Raw genomic sequence first — 15,919 nt, forward strand, 5'->3', positions numbered from 1 at the left:
AGTTTTCTGAATGTAAGGATTTTGCCCCTCTTGACTAGATGTCCTATGGTGGACAGTCCAATTCCAAGTCATTCTTGTGGCTCCGGATTGGGCACGAAGAGTCTGGTATCCTGAGCTGTTACACATGGCCATTGATCCTCCAATCAGACTGCCTCTTCGGGAGGATCTTCTGTCACAGCCATAGGGGACGGTCCTCCACCCGAACCTGTCCAGCCTCCACCTCCTTGCGTGGAGAATGAGCCGTAACAGTTGTCAGTCTTCGACCTTCCTCCTGAAGTCTATTATCTTGGCAGCCAGGCGTCCCCCCACAAAGACAGTATACGCCTGCAGATGGAACCAATTTGTGGCCTGGTGCGCAGCAAAGGCTGTGGATCCCCTTTCTACCCCTCTTTCTGAGGTGCTCTTGTTTCTCCTTTCTTTGGCCCGACAGGGCTCTGCTCTGGGCACTTTTAAAGGCTATCTCTCAGCCATTTCAGCCTCTCTTAGGCTTCCTGATCAGACTTCTCTTTTCAAGTCCCCTGTTGTAAAAAGCTTTCTTACGGGCATTACTTATGTTTTTCCTCTTCCCTTCGTAATGCCTCAGTGGGACTTTAACTTGGTTCTTACTTATCTTATGTGCCCTCCCTTTGAGCCACTACATGACTGCTCCCACAGACTTCACTTTAAAGACTGCCTTTCTGGTTGCCATCACCTCTGCTCGCAGGGTGAGTGCGCTCCAGGCCCTTTCTTCAAAACCTCCTTATCTGAAAGAAACACGTTAGTTAGATTCCTCACCTTAGAATATCCCCAGGCGTCAGGCTGGATCCGGAAAGATTTTTGTAGCAATACCCCTTGCGCGTCGCTAGGCGTCGTCTGCGGCTCCGCGTCCGTCGTTGGCGTCGTGCGCCGGAATGTCGTCGTCGGAGTACTTAGACGCCGCCCTCGCGCGCTGACAACAGTTCTTCTTTTTTCCGCGCCAGTAAGCACCGATCCGGGAAGAGCTTACCCCTAGTCACTTTTTGACTAACTTTTTGACCTCTTTTGGTTACTCGACTCGACATCTGGTGCCGGTAGGATGCCTAGATTCAAGCATTGTGACGCCTGTCACCGACTGATGTCGGTAACGGATCACCATCGCCAGTGCCTGTACTGCCTGGGGGCCGACCATGACGCGGAGTCGTGCCCCGACTGTCAGGCCTTGACGTCGAAGGCTAGACGGGAGCTTTCCCGTAAGCTGACACTCTGCTCGCAGCCATCGACATCGCTCTTCGGGTAAGTCCCGTCACTCCAAACATTCTAAGAAGTCCAAGAGGCGTTCTTACTCTTCGGACTCCCCTCGCTGGTCGCGCGACCCGGCCGAGGGTCCGGGTGGTTCCACCCCCGCGGCTCCGTCGGAGCCGCAGGAGCCGCGCTTGTCTCCATACCCTCCGGTCCCTGGGACTGACGCGACTCCGGCGGAGGTCAGTGCCTTCCTCTCGGCCATGAGGAATCTGGTCTGCCGGCGCGCCCTCGGGCCCTGCAGGGCTGACTGGGCGACCTCGCGTGCCGGCGGCTCCGGCCCCGACGGTCCCCGAGGGATCCAGGCCTGGATCTCTGCCAGCGCCGGTCGACCTCACAACGCCTCCTCCGCTGGCGCCAACACCGGTTCCACCCCCGACGCCGTCCCCGCACGGCGTCGAGCCTTGGTTTAGCCCTATTCCGGACCTGGCGCCGGTACGGCGCGTCCGACGCCGTTACCAGCGCCGATGGGTGACCACTTCATCCACCGTCCGACTCCGATCATTCCTCCTGTCTACCAGGAATCTGATGATGAGGGCGACTGGGAGGGGTCTCGGGACCCTCTGGCCGAACAGGCCCAATTGTCTCAGGACTGGGCAGAGGAATTGGGGGATGCCAGAGGTTTGGATACCTCTCCAGACGCTGGATTCATCTCTCCTCCGACTGTGGCCTCGGAGGAAGAGGCAGCCTTTTCTGTGGTGCTGCGCAAGGCGGCCGAAGCCCTACGGCTCGAGTTGCCTGCTGTGGCTGTGAGGACTAACGTCCTCACCGAGGTCCTTCAACCGACAGCAAGCTCCACTGAGCCTCTACTGCAGTTTAATGAGGCCCTCATTGACGTTCTCCAGGGGACTTGGTCCAAGCCCTCCACAGTCCCTCCTGTGGACAGGAACGTTGCCCGGCGCCACCGCCCTGCTACGGGCGACCCCACATTCCTCTCCCACCACCCCACCCCCGAGAGCCTGGTTATCCAGGCCTCAACCTCCAAATCCTCCTTCCCGTCCGCTCCTCCGGATAGGGAATCCAAGAGGTTGGAGCAGTTTGGTAAGAAACTGTTCTCGTCCCTGAGTTTGGGACTGTGGTCTTTAAATACCGCTTGCCTTTTGGACCGTTACTCCCACTCGCTGTGGGATGCGGTGGAGGACGTGCTGCCCTTGTGCCCGGAGGAGGCCCGGGAGCGACTCACCCAATCACTTGCTAATGGGCGAGATGCAGCGCGGCACGCCATTAGATGTGGACTAGACACCACAGACTCGCTGGGTCGGGCAATTTCCACCACGGTGGCGCTTCGGCGTCACGCCTGGCTGAGGTCCACGTCGTTTTCAGGGGATGTCCAAAGCTCCCTCATGGACATGCCCTTCGATGGCACTCGCCTTTTTGGCGAGAAGGCGGACAGTGCGCTGGCCCGGTTCAAGGACTCCCGGGCCACGGCCAAGTCCTTGGGTCTTTCGGCCCCGCGGCCGCAAACTTCCGCCTTTTGCCCCTTTCGTGGCCAAGGAAGGGGCGCCTCCTCACGTCCGCCCAGCCACCGGCCGCAGAACCAACCTGCACGCGGTCGCGGACATGGTTTCCGTCGAGGCGGTTCTGGAGGCCAACGTGCCGGTCAGTCCACATCCACCCCGGCAGCATCCGCCTCAAAGCCCTCCTAGTCCGAGCTTTCAGGCCCATTCAACGCCAGTGGGGGGCAGAGTTTGCCATCACCTGCTCCACTGGCGCTCCATCACTTCGGACAGGTGGGTGCTGCAAATCGTCCGAAGGGGCTACTCCCTCCCCTTCGAGACGACCCCTCCAGCCATGCCACCGCAGAACCACCGTATGTCGGGGGATCATTTGCATCTTCTCCGGGAGGAGGTTTCGGCCCTCTTGGCCAAAGAGGCCGTCGAGCGCGTTCCTGGTCCAGAAGTAGGTCGTGGTTGCTATTCCCACTACTTTCTGGTTCCCAAGAAGGGCAAATGGGGCCTACGCCCGATCTTGGATCTCAGAAGCGTGAACGCCCTCCTCCGGAAGGAATGGTTCAAGATGCTCACTTTGGCTCAGGTTCTTGCTGCCCTAGACCCTGGAGACTGGATGGTAGCGCTGGACTTGCAGGACGCTTATTTCCACATCCCCGTCCTGCCGGCCCACCGGCGTTACCTGCGGTTCACGATGGGTCAGGAGCACTTTCAGTTCACCGTGCTCCCCTTCGGCCTCACCAGTGCCCCTCGGGTGTTCACGAAAGTGATGGCGGTGGTCGCAGCTCATCTGCACAGATCAGGGGTCCCAGTCGTCCCCTATCTCGACGACTGGCTGTTGAAGGCGGGCTCGCCCCAGCAAGTCGTCTCCCACCTCCAAACTACGGCAGACCTCCTGCATTCGCTGGGTTTCTCCATCAATGTGCCGAAGTCGCATCTGAGTCCCTCACAGAAGCTCCTTTTCATAGGGGCCGTTGTCGATTCGGCGCAGTTCCGGGTCTATCTGCCGAAACAGCGGGTCCTGGACATTCGAGCCCTGATTCCCATCTTCCGGCCTCTGTCCTGGATTTCGGTCAGGTTGGTGCTGTGGCTTCTGGGGCTGATGGCATCCTGTTAGTACCTCACACCAGATGGCGGATGCGGGCTCTGCAGTGGGACCTGAAGTTTCAGTGGGCCCAGCATCGAGGCAACCTGTCCGACCACGTCTTGATCTCGGAGGGCACTGCGAAACAGCTGCAGTGGTGGCTCACGAATCGCGATTGGGTCAGCGGCAGATCCCTCTCCCTTCCCCAACCAGAGCACGTGGTAGTGACGGATGCGTCCCTCCTGGGATGGGGGGCCATATGGGATAGGCGGAGATCAGAGGACTCTGGTCTCCGGTGGAGACTTGGCTCCATATCAATCTTTTGGAGCTGAGGGCGATCCGACTTGCACTGAAAGCCTTCCTTCCCTCTGTCCGGGGAAGTGTCGCGCAGGTGTTCACGGACAACACCACCGCCATGTGGTATTGCAACAAACAGGGCGGGGTGGGGTCGTGGACCCTTTGTCAGGAGGTTCTGCGCCTCTGGACATGGCTGGAACATCAGGGCATCACCCTGGTGGTTCAACATCTAGCGGGCTCTCTGAACGCCAGAGCGGACGAACTCAGCCGCCGGTGCATGATGGATCACGAATGGCGTCTGAACTCGGAAGAGGCGCAAGGTCTCTTTCTGCAGTGGGGAGAGCCTTGGTTAGATCTATTCGCCACCGAAGAGAACGCGCAATGTCAGCAGTTCTGCGCGTTGGAATTTACAAGGCGGCACTCGCTCGGGGACGCTTTTCGTCGCGAGTGGAGTTGCGGTCTGTTGAACGCCTTTCCGCCTATACCACTTTTGCCCAGAGTGCTGAAGAAGATCAGGCGCGACTGGGCCCAAGTTATCTTAGTGGCTCCGGATTGGGCACGAAGGTTCTGGTATCCCGAGCCACTCAGTATGTCGATCGATCCTCCGATACAACTGCCTCTTCAGGAGGACCTTCTGTCGCAGCAGCAGGGGACGGTCCTCCACCCGAACCTGTCCAGCCTCCACCTCCATGCGTGGAGATTGAGCGGCGGCAGTTGATGCCATTTGACTTGCCTCCTGAAGTCTGTGATGCCATTCTGGCAGCCAGGCGTCCCGCCACAAAGACGGTATACGCCTGCCGGTGGAACAAATTTGTGGCATGGTGCACAGCAAAGGCTGTGGATCCCCTTTCCGCCCCTCTTTCTGAGGTTCTTCTTTCTTCTTTCTTTGGCCCAGCAGGGCTCTGCTCTGGGCACCTTGAAAGGTTATCTTGCTGCAATCTCTGCCTTCTTACGGCTTCCTGATCAGCCTTCTCTTTTCATGTCCCCTGTAGATACACGCTTTCTAAAAGGCATTACTCACACGTTCCCTCCTGTCCCTTTTGTAATGCCTCAGTGGGACTTGAATCTTGTTCTGACCTTTCTGAAGTGCGCTACTTTTGAGCCTCTTCACAATTGTCCCATTCGTCTTCTGACCCTGAAAACTGCTTTCCTGGTAGCTATCACCTCGGCTAGACGGGTGAGTGAGCTCCAGGCTCTGACATCTAAGCCTCCCTTTATTTCTGTTCATCCGGACAAGGTTGTCCTCCGGCCTCGTCCTTCTTTTCTACCGAAAGTGGTGACCCCATTTCATCTCGGGCAATCTGTCACGTTGCCCACCTTCTTTCCGCCTCCGCATCCTTCAAAAGAGGAAGAGAGGCTCCACCGTCTGGACCCAAAACGGGCGCTGTCCTTTTATATGGACCGCACCAAACAGTTCTGGGTGGACGAACAACTTTTTGTTGGATACGTAGGAGCTAAGAAGGGGAAAGCTGTACACAAACGGACCATCTTGCGGTGGGTCATGTTGTGTATTAAAATGTGTTACTCCTTGGCAAAAAAGGACCCTCCTGTTGGGTTGAGGGCCCATTCCACCCAGGCTACAGCGGGTACTACTGCCCTGGGCCGGGGAGTTCCCTTGCGGGACATCTGTCAGGCGGCGATGTGGGCTTCACTACACACGTTTGCCAAGCACTATTGACTGGACAGCCAAGTCCGGAGAGACGGCTTCTTTGGTCGTTCTGTTCTCCAGGACATCCTCGTGTGATCTTGGTTCGCAGACCCTCCTCCAGGGTTGGTATTGCTGGGGTATCTATTCTAAGGTGAGGTATCTAACTAACGTGTTTCTTTCAGATGAACAAGTTACTTACCTTCGATAACGATGTATCTGTAAGAAACATTAGATTCCTCACCGACCCACCCATCCTCCCCGTTCTGCGAACTGACATCTAGGATTAAGGCTATCATTTTCAGGGCCTTACATTTTTTGGCACCAGTGTCGGTCTCTTGCATGGCTCTGCGTTCCTGGCGCGGAAAGCTATGTACAAAAACGGACGTCAGCGCGCGAGGGCGGCGTCTAAGTACTCCGTCATTCCGGCGCACGACGGCGGACGCGGAGCCGCAGACGACGCCTAGCGACGCGCAAGGGGTATTGCTGACGTAAAATCTTACCGGATCCAGCCTGACGCCTGGGGATATTCTGAGGTGAGGAATCTAACTAATGTTTCTTACAGATACATCGTTACCGAAGGTAAGTAACTTGTTCGTTACACTGGTACTAATAAGGCAAAATCTTCACAGACGGTTGGCATGTGTAGAAATGTCAAAATAATAAAGTATTAGAAAATATGCTGCATTACGCTGCAGCCTTTCTTTGCTGCATAATTTAGTCAACACTGGCACAATTTTGCCCCCCATTACTGCATAATTTCAGACCTCCAAAGCAGGCAGCACATGCTAAAAATGCATGTGCATGAAGCAGAGAGACCATGATGTTTGTGAACTTAGTTTGGTGTGCGTGCAAATCTTGCATTGCTGATCCCTGGTAATTTGCAGCTACTACTGCTGAAACAAACCCAATAGAGGTACCAAATGGATGAGGCGGACTGGCCTCAAGGGCAGGGCCGACTTTAGCACTGTTGGCACCCTGTGTGACAATCTTTTTTTTGGCGCCTCTTACCCATGACCTCCTCCTTGGATTCTCTCACTACCAAAGTGCCCCTTATCTCTCCATAGATCCTCTCTCACATGCATTTAATTTGTTTTAAAGTGCTGGTGAAGGCTGGCTTTACTAATCCACTCAGCTATCCATATAAAATATAGATCTGTTCTTTGCAGCAGGCATATTAACCTGCTGTGCTACTTTAAGGCGAGTCAAAATTGCCACTAGACAAAACTCCATCTCAGTCTCTCTAGCAGGAACATTAATTACAAGAGATATCGTGACATTTTTATTGGTGCCTGAAAGCTGGAGGCGCAAGGAACTCTGGAGCAGGTGATTTTAAATTGTAAGTTGTTGCTAAACACTGCACCCTCCCCCCCCCTTGAGGCCAGTGCCCCCCAAACAGGTCAGCACCCAGTGCCGCTGCACCAGTCGCTCCACCCTAAAGCTGGCCCTGATTCCCTCACAACCATCCTTTAACAGTGCTCCTCAAGTCGCCGTCTCTCTCGTGTGCATTTAATTTGATGTACAGTGCCATTGATACCAGTGTAGGTTGTCAGAGCACTTTACATCACATACATTACACAGAGACAATCAATCATACATGTGTAAATCACTGTATAGACAATATTACATAAGACAAAGGACTACAAGGTGTAGGAGTCCCATTTCAACCATACTGGGAGGCAGTATAGTTTAATAGTGGTTGGTCTGGAGAAACATAGACTCTGAATTTAGAACGCAACACCATGGTTGGGGTTTCTCTTTAATAACCAGAATTGATTTCTATCCAAAGGAATCCTTTGTGCAACATTAGGATAATCAAAGACTGGGGCAAAAAACAATGCTCTAATTTATACCTTTCAGTTTCCATTCAGCTCTTAGATGACAGTTAATAGCTCACTGTTCTATGTTAGGATTTCAATTTATAAACTGCAAGTAACAAAGATCTCTCTGACAAAAGCAGTAACCCACTGACCTATTTACATTATGTGCAGTTTGTGATCTGCATGGTACATGTTGTCTGCAGCAGGCACATTAACCCTCTACGCTCCCTTTCCATGAGTCAAAACTTCCACTTGACAAAACTTCATCTCTCTAGGAAGAACACTAATCACTAAAATTATCATGGCATTTTTATTGTTGCCGAAAATTGCCGGAGGCCAGGAAGGAGGCAGCAAGTGCTTTTAGAAACATAATATATTTGCCTATAATCCTGTGATTTTGCAATCCTGTAGACGATTCCTTGTGGAAAAAAAAAATACAAGTCTTTATCCTTAAACAAGTTTTATATGGGAATACTTCTCTGATTCCAGACATGTGTTTTGATGACTTCTCAGACTAACAGGCTACACAAATTCTAAATTCCAACCATCTGCACAGCTGCAGCAACCATGGATCTCAATTGCTTAAGCAAAGATGCTATGGACCACAAGGAACTTCAGGCGTTTACAGTGGCGGTAGAGATAAGCTGTTATATTTGTTTCCTGGGCTAATGTTGAAACGTGCTTCACTTTTCCTGACCTTAGTGTTTTGAAAGAGTAGAGCCTCCTTATGAAACTTGCCATGTATTCATTCAGCTGTTTAGTGCAGCGCCTCACTCTCTGAGAGAGTAGCAACTGTTGCGCAAGGAGAAAGTGGAAAGGAGCTGGCCTGTGTAACTCCCAACTCCATCAAGAGGTGAACGGAGTCCTAACCGTTGCACAAGTCACCCAGAGGTCTCCCTGCAGCAGTGATGCACCGACCAGGCTCCAAGTCTAGCTTTCTGGCCAGTGCTTCATTCTACAGTTTGGTGCTATTAGTCTCTAAGATCTCTCTAAAGCGCCTATAAAATAAAGCAATATTTGTTTAGTTATTTTTTCACATTTTTAACCTTTTATTTCTCTACGTCTCAAGGCTGCACTTTGGAATAGAAAAATGTCCGAAAAAGACATTTCCAGCAAAAGTGTTGTTCGTTTTTGGATCCATTTCACGGAGGAACAAATAAACGAAAGGAGGAAAGAGGGTAAGAAACAGTTACTTGAAGTCACGGTTTCCAGTGAGTGAGGAGAAGCGAGACAGAAAGAGAGGGAGGATGAGTGAGAAAGGGAGGGGGACAGCTGTCTGCGGCAGAGCAGAGGTCGACACTGACCTTGTCTTCTCTGAGTAGGAAGGAAGAGACGTTGCAGTTCCTTCTCTGCCCGCCCGCCCGTCCCTGGACGTGTGTTTAAAATAATAAAGTAGGGGAACGGAATCAATCAAATTAAAGAAGTAGGGGCACACCGTGCCCTGCCGATCCCGCCCAGTTCGACCACTGACTTTGCATTTCTTTAGTTAAAAGGGCGCGGCTGCAGGCAGATTGTATGCCTTTGTTAAAGTAATCATGTTAATTGCAGCGCATGATGGGCGCTCCGATTAACATGAATACTTTCACAAAGGCTTACAATCTGTCCTGCAGCCGTGCCCTTTCCACTAAAGAAATGCAGCAAGTGCAGGAGGCACTTTTCTGCTGGACTAACCTGCTGTTGTGCGCGCTTCAAATGCCACACTGCGCGCTCGAAGAGAGACTTGTGCCCAGGCGCGCAGCTTACTGGGAACAATAATCCAGACTGATGCCTGGGGGTAATTCTATGGTAAGGAATCTATAACTAATCTGTCTCTTACAGATATATTGTTACCGAAGGTAAGTAACTTGTTCTTTAAGTATGCATTGGTAAGGTGATTCTCCAAATTTTTGTTCCAGCTGAGACATTAAAAGGCTGGTCAGTAATGTACCAGAATCGCTTTATCCAGGATAATGTGCTTCATAGATGAAAACTTTGTAGGTCCCAGAGGGGCGGCTAGTGCATTGCAAATACTTGTTCTGTCTCAGCCTAGTAACCCCCCCCCCCCCCCCCATCCACACTTTGGGCCTTTTATTTACTGCCTTCACCTCTCCTGAATCCTTACCTACCTTTACTTCGACCCGTCCCAGAACCATAAAAACCCTTGAGCCCCTTTACCCGCCTTTGATCTCGAAATATATTTAATGAATGTAACCACTTAGCAGAACGTGAATAATAATAAATCATACTTGGCTACATGCCTGCCTTCCGTTCTATTTATCTTCAGAGCTATGAAATTGTATACATTTATCAGTCTGCGGGTCACACCCAGGCATTTGTGGTTTCCAACGTTACTGCTTCTTCCAAAAATGTTTGCATATAATCTTGTGTGTGTACATTGGTAAAAATAAATTTTTCTTTAAAAGTGATTATCTTTTATATCACTCTTGAACAAAAGATGCACTAATGTTGTGTGGAATGCCAGATTTGCTTAGGTTTGAGGAAACTGGGTAAGTCCTTTAAGGGGACCCATGTTAAAAGCCATTAACTAGAGAGTGAAGGTTATATCTGATTAAATGTTTATTTTGATTTTAGGCTGAGTGGACCAATGAGGAAGCGGCACCACCTGAAAATTGGCCTCATGAAGGAAAAATAGAGTTTAGAAACTTTGGACTCCGTTATCGAGCAGATTTGGATTTAGCGCTTCGAAATATAAGTGTTACAGTTAATGGAGGAGAAAAGGTAGACATTCTCTTTTTACAGAAAATATTTTTTTAATTGTATTTGATTGCTGCTGTAAAAATACATTAAACAAATTTTAATCACAGAATGGCAAGAAATGTACAAATCCAGAAGCATGGAAATTAGAGTTAAATGTAAGCTTTTAAAGTGTTTTTAGTACCTCTTCACCTCTGCCAAGCGTCCATTGATCACAGACTAGGGGATGTACAGACTTGCACATGGTTCAGTCAACATCTGAGTAAAAATTAGCGATTTCATTAAGCTTGTACTCAACTTTCATGTTTTTGATTAAGCTTTATCCTAAGTAAATCTACGCAAGACTAATAGATTCACGCTTGAATGTTAGCCAAAGAATAAGGGGAATAAATGGAGGAGTCCATGTGTCATTAGTAGCAGAAGTCACTGATTTCTCTTGTCACCAGTCGCATCTACTTCATACCATAAAACGTATGTTGGTTAAAAAATTAATATACTTTTGTAGGATATTCTCATAGTGTCAGTGCTCCATTTTTATAACCCTGCTTTCGTACCTTTGGCGTCCTGCTTACTACTTAGTTACTGCACCTGGATTGTATTAACTGTTCACTTAAGTGGTTTTCAAACGAATGCTTACTTTAGTTTAGATTGCATGCTTCTATATAAAAATATTAAAATGAATCTTCCATTTTCAGGGTTTCCCCCCCCAAAAAAATATCTCGTCTTCCTCAGTCTTACTGTAAACGGATAGTGGGAATTGCTCTTAATTTATAGGTAGTGTTTCTCATTGACATACCTTACTAATGCCAAGTATTCTAATGTTTATTCGAAACTCTTTACTTAAAACATACATACAGTTCATGCATAATTCAGTTATGTTCCCCTGCAAATTATGAAATGCTTCTATAGATCTCATAAAATGCATTATCATAAGTACAAAAACATGTCCGTAGATGAACCAAAAAAGGTTTATTAATAAAAGGAAAACTACAAATATGCTTGACGGTACCTAAAGTCAGACATCTGGGGTGAGTTATTTACGAATTTTGACAATCCTGTCACAGATCAAGAAATAATCCAGTAACCGTGTGATATTAGTCTTTAAAAGCAAGGCAATGTCGGATGCATGATGATGGGTGGTTTGAGGCGCACTGTGCGAATTGATTTGGGAGGGGAGATGTGTACAAATGCCAGTGCCAGTCCTTTGTTAGTTTTAATCAGTTTAATGATCTATCTTGGCGTAAAATTGAGAAGTTACGGAAATCAGCTTGCAAGTCCTGTGAACAGACTGTGAGAGAGAGCTGTTCTAAAATAGTATCAAAGAAATAAGATTAAGTAGTATACATGTAAAAAAACAAATAGGATTATGCATTATATATTTAAAGTATACTTGGGATAGCATATTAGATTGTATTTACATTTGCTGTGTACTACTGACTATATAAAAACTTTTGATTATGCAAGTTAAAAACTGCAATAAAAAGATCTAAAAGAAACTGCTTAGTAATGAGTAGAATCGCATCATATGCAATAGATCCTGTAAAGTGCATCTGTACCTGTAAATCAAGTAGCCATTAAACATGAAGATTAATCAACACTGTGAAAGATCTTTGTCCCATACAACCATTATTACTGATTATTCTCCTTTGTGTACTTAAATAGTTTGAAAAAAATAAAGCTAGTAAAAAATGGATCCCTCCCACTTTCAGCAAGCTAAAATAGTTTGTGTTTTTTTAATGTAAATTTGTAGATGCTGCAATTTACAATGAAAAAATCTTTATACAAATTTTGTAAATTTGATTGTGGTTATTTTAATGTTTGTATTTGTTGCGTGGTTTTGAAACGGTTCAACATTGAAACATAGGTTTTTTTTTTCTTTTTTTACTATTTCGGTTTGTTAATCCCATAATTACCTAGTTGCTATCACAGACAAGTTATATAGAGTCTTGTTTAAAAGTTTGGTGTTAGATCTTTGAAACGTGCACCTCTTTTCTGCACCCATGCAAACTATTTATTTAGCACATTCATGGCTACTTATTGATGTAAATCCTGCATTAATATCTAATTGAACTCTGAAGCGGTAATGGGAAAAAAAATCACTGGGTTGCTTGATCTTTTGCATTTCCCAAAAAAGAACAAAGGCATACTACAGCACTTTAAATAGATGTCTGAGCATAGCAGAAACAAAAATATGTTGGTTTCCTTGGGGGTTTTGATCTGCACAGGCATGCAATGTTTTCGCCTATTAGTCTGTGGGGTTTTGGTGTAATTGGCTTTTGATAATTGATATCACCTGTTTCCTACTTTTGTACAATCAAGTATAACTCAGTCACTCAAAGTAGCTGGCCAGTAGAGCTTGTGGGATTTCCTGTCAAGTATGCATTAATGTTGCTGTTCTTTTTTTCATTACAGAGAAGCATGTTAATTGGGAAAGTGTCCCAAATTGATATTCATACCAGGGCTCAAAAAATTATCACTAGACCTGCAGTCCTAGTAACTTCAAAAATCTACTCGACCTAACTGTAATGCATTTGAGCTCTGTGAGCAAATGCAACTAGTTAACAAGATGTAAAGGCATATTTATTGTCCATTCACTTTGTGGGCAAAAAGATGCCTTTAAATCTTGCTTATCTTGTCACATTTGCTCTGCTTTCATAGACAGAGGTCAAATGTCAGTCTTCCTGAGAAGGAACTAAAAATAGCTTGCCCTAATTAAATCTGGCGAGTAAATTTTTCGAGCCTTGTAGATGAGTCCTCTAAATGTGATGGTTGTAGCCATGTTTGTGTTTTCATTGAGGTTGAAGTCCCACTGTGACTTACCGGATGTAGTGCAATCTTGTAGGAAGAAAGTCAGTTGAGGGCACAGACGTCGACCTGAACCTAGAACTTCAGGAATCAACTAAGTGCTAAATTGTCCATAGTGGCACACCTTTCTGAATTTGTGTCTCAAGCCTTACTGCCTGGTTTGAATTTGAGGTTTCTATGTGGTTTTTTATTGAAACCTTAAGATATTGGTTTGTGTGTGTGAAAATCTACTATTCAGTGCTCTGCCCTCCTCCAGCACATAAATTAAGCCTTCGCTCTGTGTTATGCCGATATTTTGTAGCTCTTCCCACTCTGATTCTTTGAAGAGTGACCAAACATAGCAATCGTATATTTTCAGTGCCTTAATTCCTAAATGAATGTATTTTTGCACATAATTAGGTGGGCATGAGATGGAATAACTGTGCATTGTCTATAAATTCAATCTAGAAGATAATGTTATCTAAGCCGATACGAACTCCCTTGAGTCACACGATTGTCTGGATTAGGCTTACCCAACGAGAAGCTCTTGAGCTACTGGTAGCTCTCTAGCTACCTGTAGCTAGCTCTCCCATATGCCACCAAGCAGCTTTCGCTTGATTAAATGAATACATGCATCCCAAAATTGAAAAGTGTGAAAAATTGTAGAACCAAATGTGTTTTATCTGATACTGTTAGTAGTCGATTCCCTACCTTAGAATTTCCCCCAGGCGTCAGTCTGGATCCAGAGATTTTTCTTCAGCAGTACCCCTGCGCATTGTCAGATGGTGTCGGTCGGCTCCACGTCCATCATTAGAGGGCACCGGGTTGACTTAGTGGGACTTACATAGATACCCCCCATGCGATCTGACAGTGTTTTTCTTTTTCCGCGCCAGCCTAAGCGAAGATCTGGAGAGGGCTATCCCTTAGCTGTTTTTGGGCTAGTCTTTTTCGACTTTTGTTGACAACTTTTTGGAGGTCTCGAACTCCTGGTATGTCCCAACGTCGGAGTGTCTTGGTCCTGTCATCAGGCGATGTCCATAACTGATATGCATCTCTTGTGCATTTGGTGTCTGGAGCGTGCCCACTGTGAGAAGTTGGCCTGATATGTAGTGCTCACTATTCTAGTGATCACTGTGTATCATTCCAAACGACCCTCATTGATGATTGGTTGTAAGTCAACCTTATAGACCAGCTATCCTAGTAGCGTGGATACGAGCAGTCTTAGGCTAAACTCTAGAGGGCGTGTTAAGCCAGCTGTTTTACCACCACATTTACCCCTTGAACACCACGTGGAAGGACACCACACAAGTTGTTATGAAAATAAAGGATATTTATTTATAACAGGACTACCCTGGCTCTTTATGAGTCAGGGAGCTAAGCACACTACAAAACTCTTACGAAAATACTTCAAGTTGCACAATTTACACAAATGCCCGAGGGGCACGAGAAACCATCTACACTATCAGTGAAATGCGAATGGTTAGAGTCTGGAGTTACTGATTCCGGAGTGTTCCGATCAGTGGGACTAAACGAAAAAGGAACTGGACACTTGTAGAGCGAACCTGCGATGGAGCACCGAAATGCTCGAGTTACCTAGCCCAGAGGCTGCGGCTGCGGGAGGTTCGGCAAGATGTCGGGAGTCCTCGTTGTAGACTCAGGAGCCTGAAAGAAGTTGCTGGCAGGCGACCAGTGACGATGTTCAGCGAGATCCAAGCCTGGATCGGGGATGAAGGAAACCTGAAAGCAGAGGGGACTCAGTTCTCAACCGCTAGCCAGCGATCGTGTGGGCACCAGGAGGGTACCGGCTGAAGTCACCTCGACCAGGTGAGTGGATGACGTCGGACTCGGCTGTTCCTCGGACCAGGAGGCGCGGCGGCGACCAGGATGGAGGGCGAGCTGTCCCACGAAGGTGTCTGCTGTCGATGATGCTGGGCCCAGGAGTGGGGCAGCAGGTCTTGGCAGTGGCGAGCCTACGCGGTGGAGTCAAGATGGCGTCTGGAGTGGACCAGGAGGGTCCGTGGTACTCCTCTGTTGAAGGGGAGCAAGAGCCAGTCTGGAGCAACCAGACTAGTGATGAAACAATCGTGGTGCGTCGTGAAGAGGGCCACAAGCCGGTCGGCAAGTGGTCGGACAACGCGGTGAACAGCAAGGAGCGGAAGGGCCCCCACGCAGATCTTTTGGATGCTGGGGAGGCAGACTTCGGTGCTGGAGCTGCTCAGGGTTAGGGCTTCTCAAACCCTAGGTGCACTCACTCGAGGGTCCCTCGGTGGGCGTGCTAGATAAGCGTCGTGCAGGTTCTGAAGATGGCCGGTCCCGCAGGTCTCGTCACACCTACGACTCTCAGCTGGGCTGATGATGTAGGTAAAAGGTCATGGATGGCAGGGAACCCGGGTCTCGTCGAGCTGGGCAGTCTTGATCCGTAGGAGAGACTTACAGCAAACCGCAAGCGCTTAGGTGGTGCCTGCTGGTGCAGGGTGGCTACTCCTTAGCCACAAGGGAGAGTCTTCAGAAATAGTCAAGAGTTCCTTTCGTGGAAAGTAGTTCAAGATTCAGAATTATCCAATTTGGGAAGGGGACTCGCTCCTACCTTTATTCTAAGAAAAGGGGCTGGCCCGTGACTAGGTCCTACCTATGGGTGGGGCCAGGAGGGGGGTGGTTACACCCCTATCCTTTGTCCGGCTTCGCCCCAGCTCAGGGGCTGGTGTGCCCCCGAAACTGGTTTGAGCCGGGCTATGCACAGTGAGCACCGGGGTGCAACTTGCAATCAACTTCCTTTCAGCCCTGCCTACCTGGGATACACAAACCCTGTCTGGGGTGGTGCTAACACCGCCCTCGACAGGAAACCCTTTGTCCAAGCTCCCCTCGCTGGAAGGTCTCCCAGCAGCAGGAG

General features: G+C 48.4%; 1 protein-coding gene across 3 annotated transcripts in view; it reads left to right on the forward strand.

Moving 5' to 3' along the window:
• ABCC1 (ATP binding cassette subfamily C member 1 (ABCC1 blood group)) overlaps nucleotides 1-15,919 on the forward strand; it is a 1,390,768-nt gene that overhangs the window by 1,140,471 nt on the left and 234,378 nt on the right. For all 3 annotated transcript variants that reach the window (XM_085632083.1, XM_085632084.1, XM_085632085.1), the window contains one exon: nucleotides 10,123-10,269. In XM_085632083.1, the coding sequence (XP_085488209.1) occupies nucleotides 10,123-10,269 (147 nt within the window). The remainder of the gene's footprint in view (nucleotides 1-10,122; nucleotides 10,270-15,919) is intronic.

Source organism: Triturus cristatus, chromosome 10, assembly GCF_964204655.1.
Source record: "Triturus cristatus chromosome 10, aTriCri1.1, whole genome shotgun sequence".
NCBI classification, from domain to species: domain Eukaryota; kingdom Metazoa; phylum Chordata; class Amphibia; order Caudata; family Salamandridae; genus Triturus; species Triturus cristatus.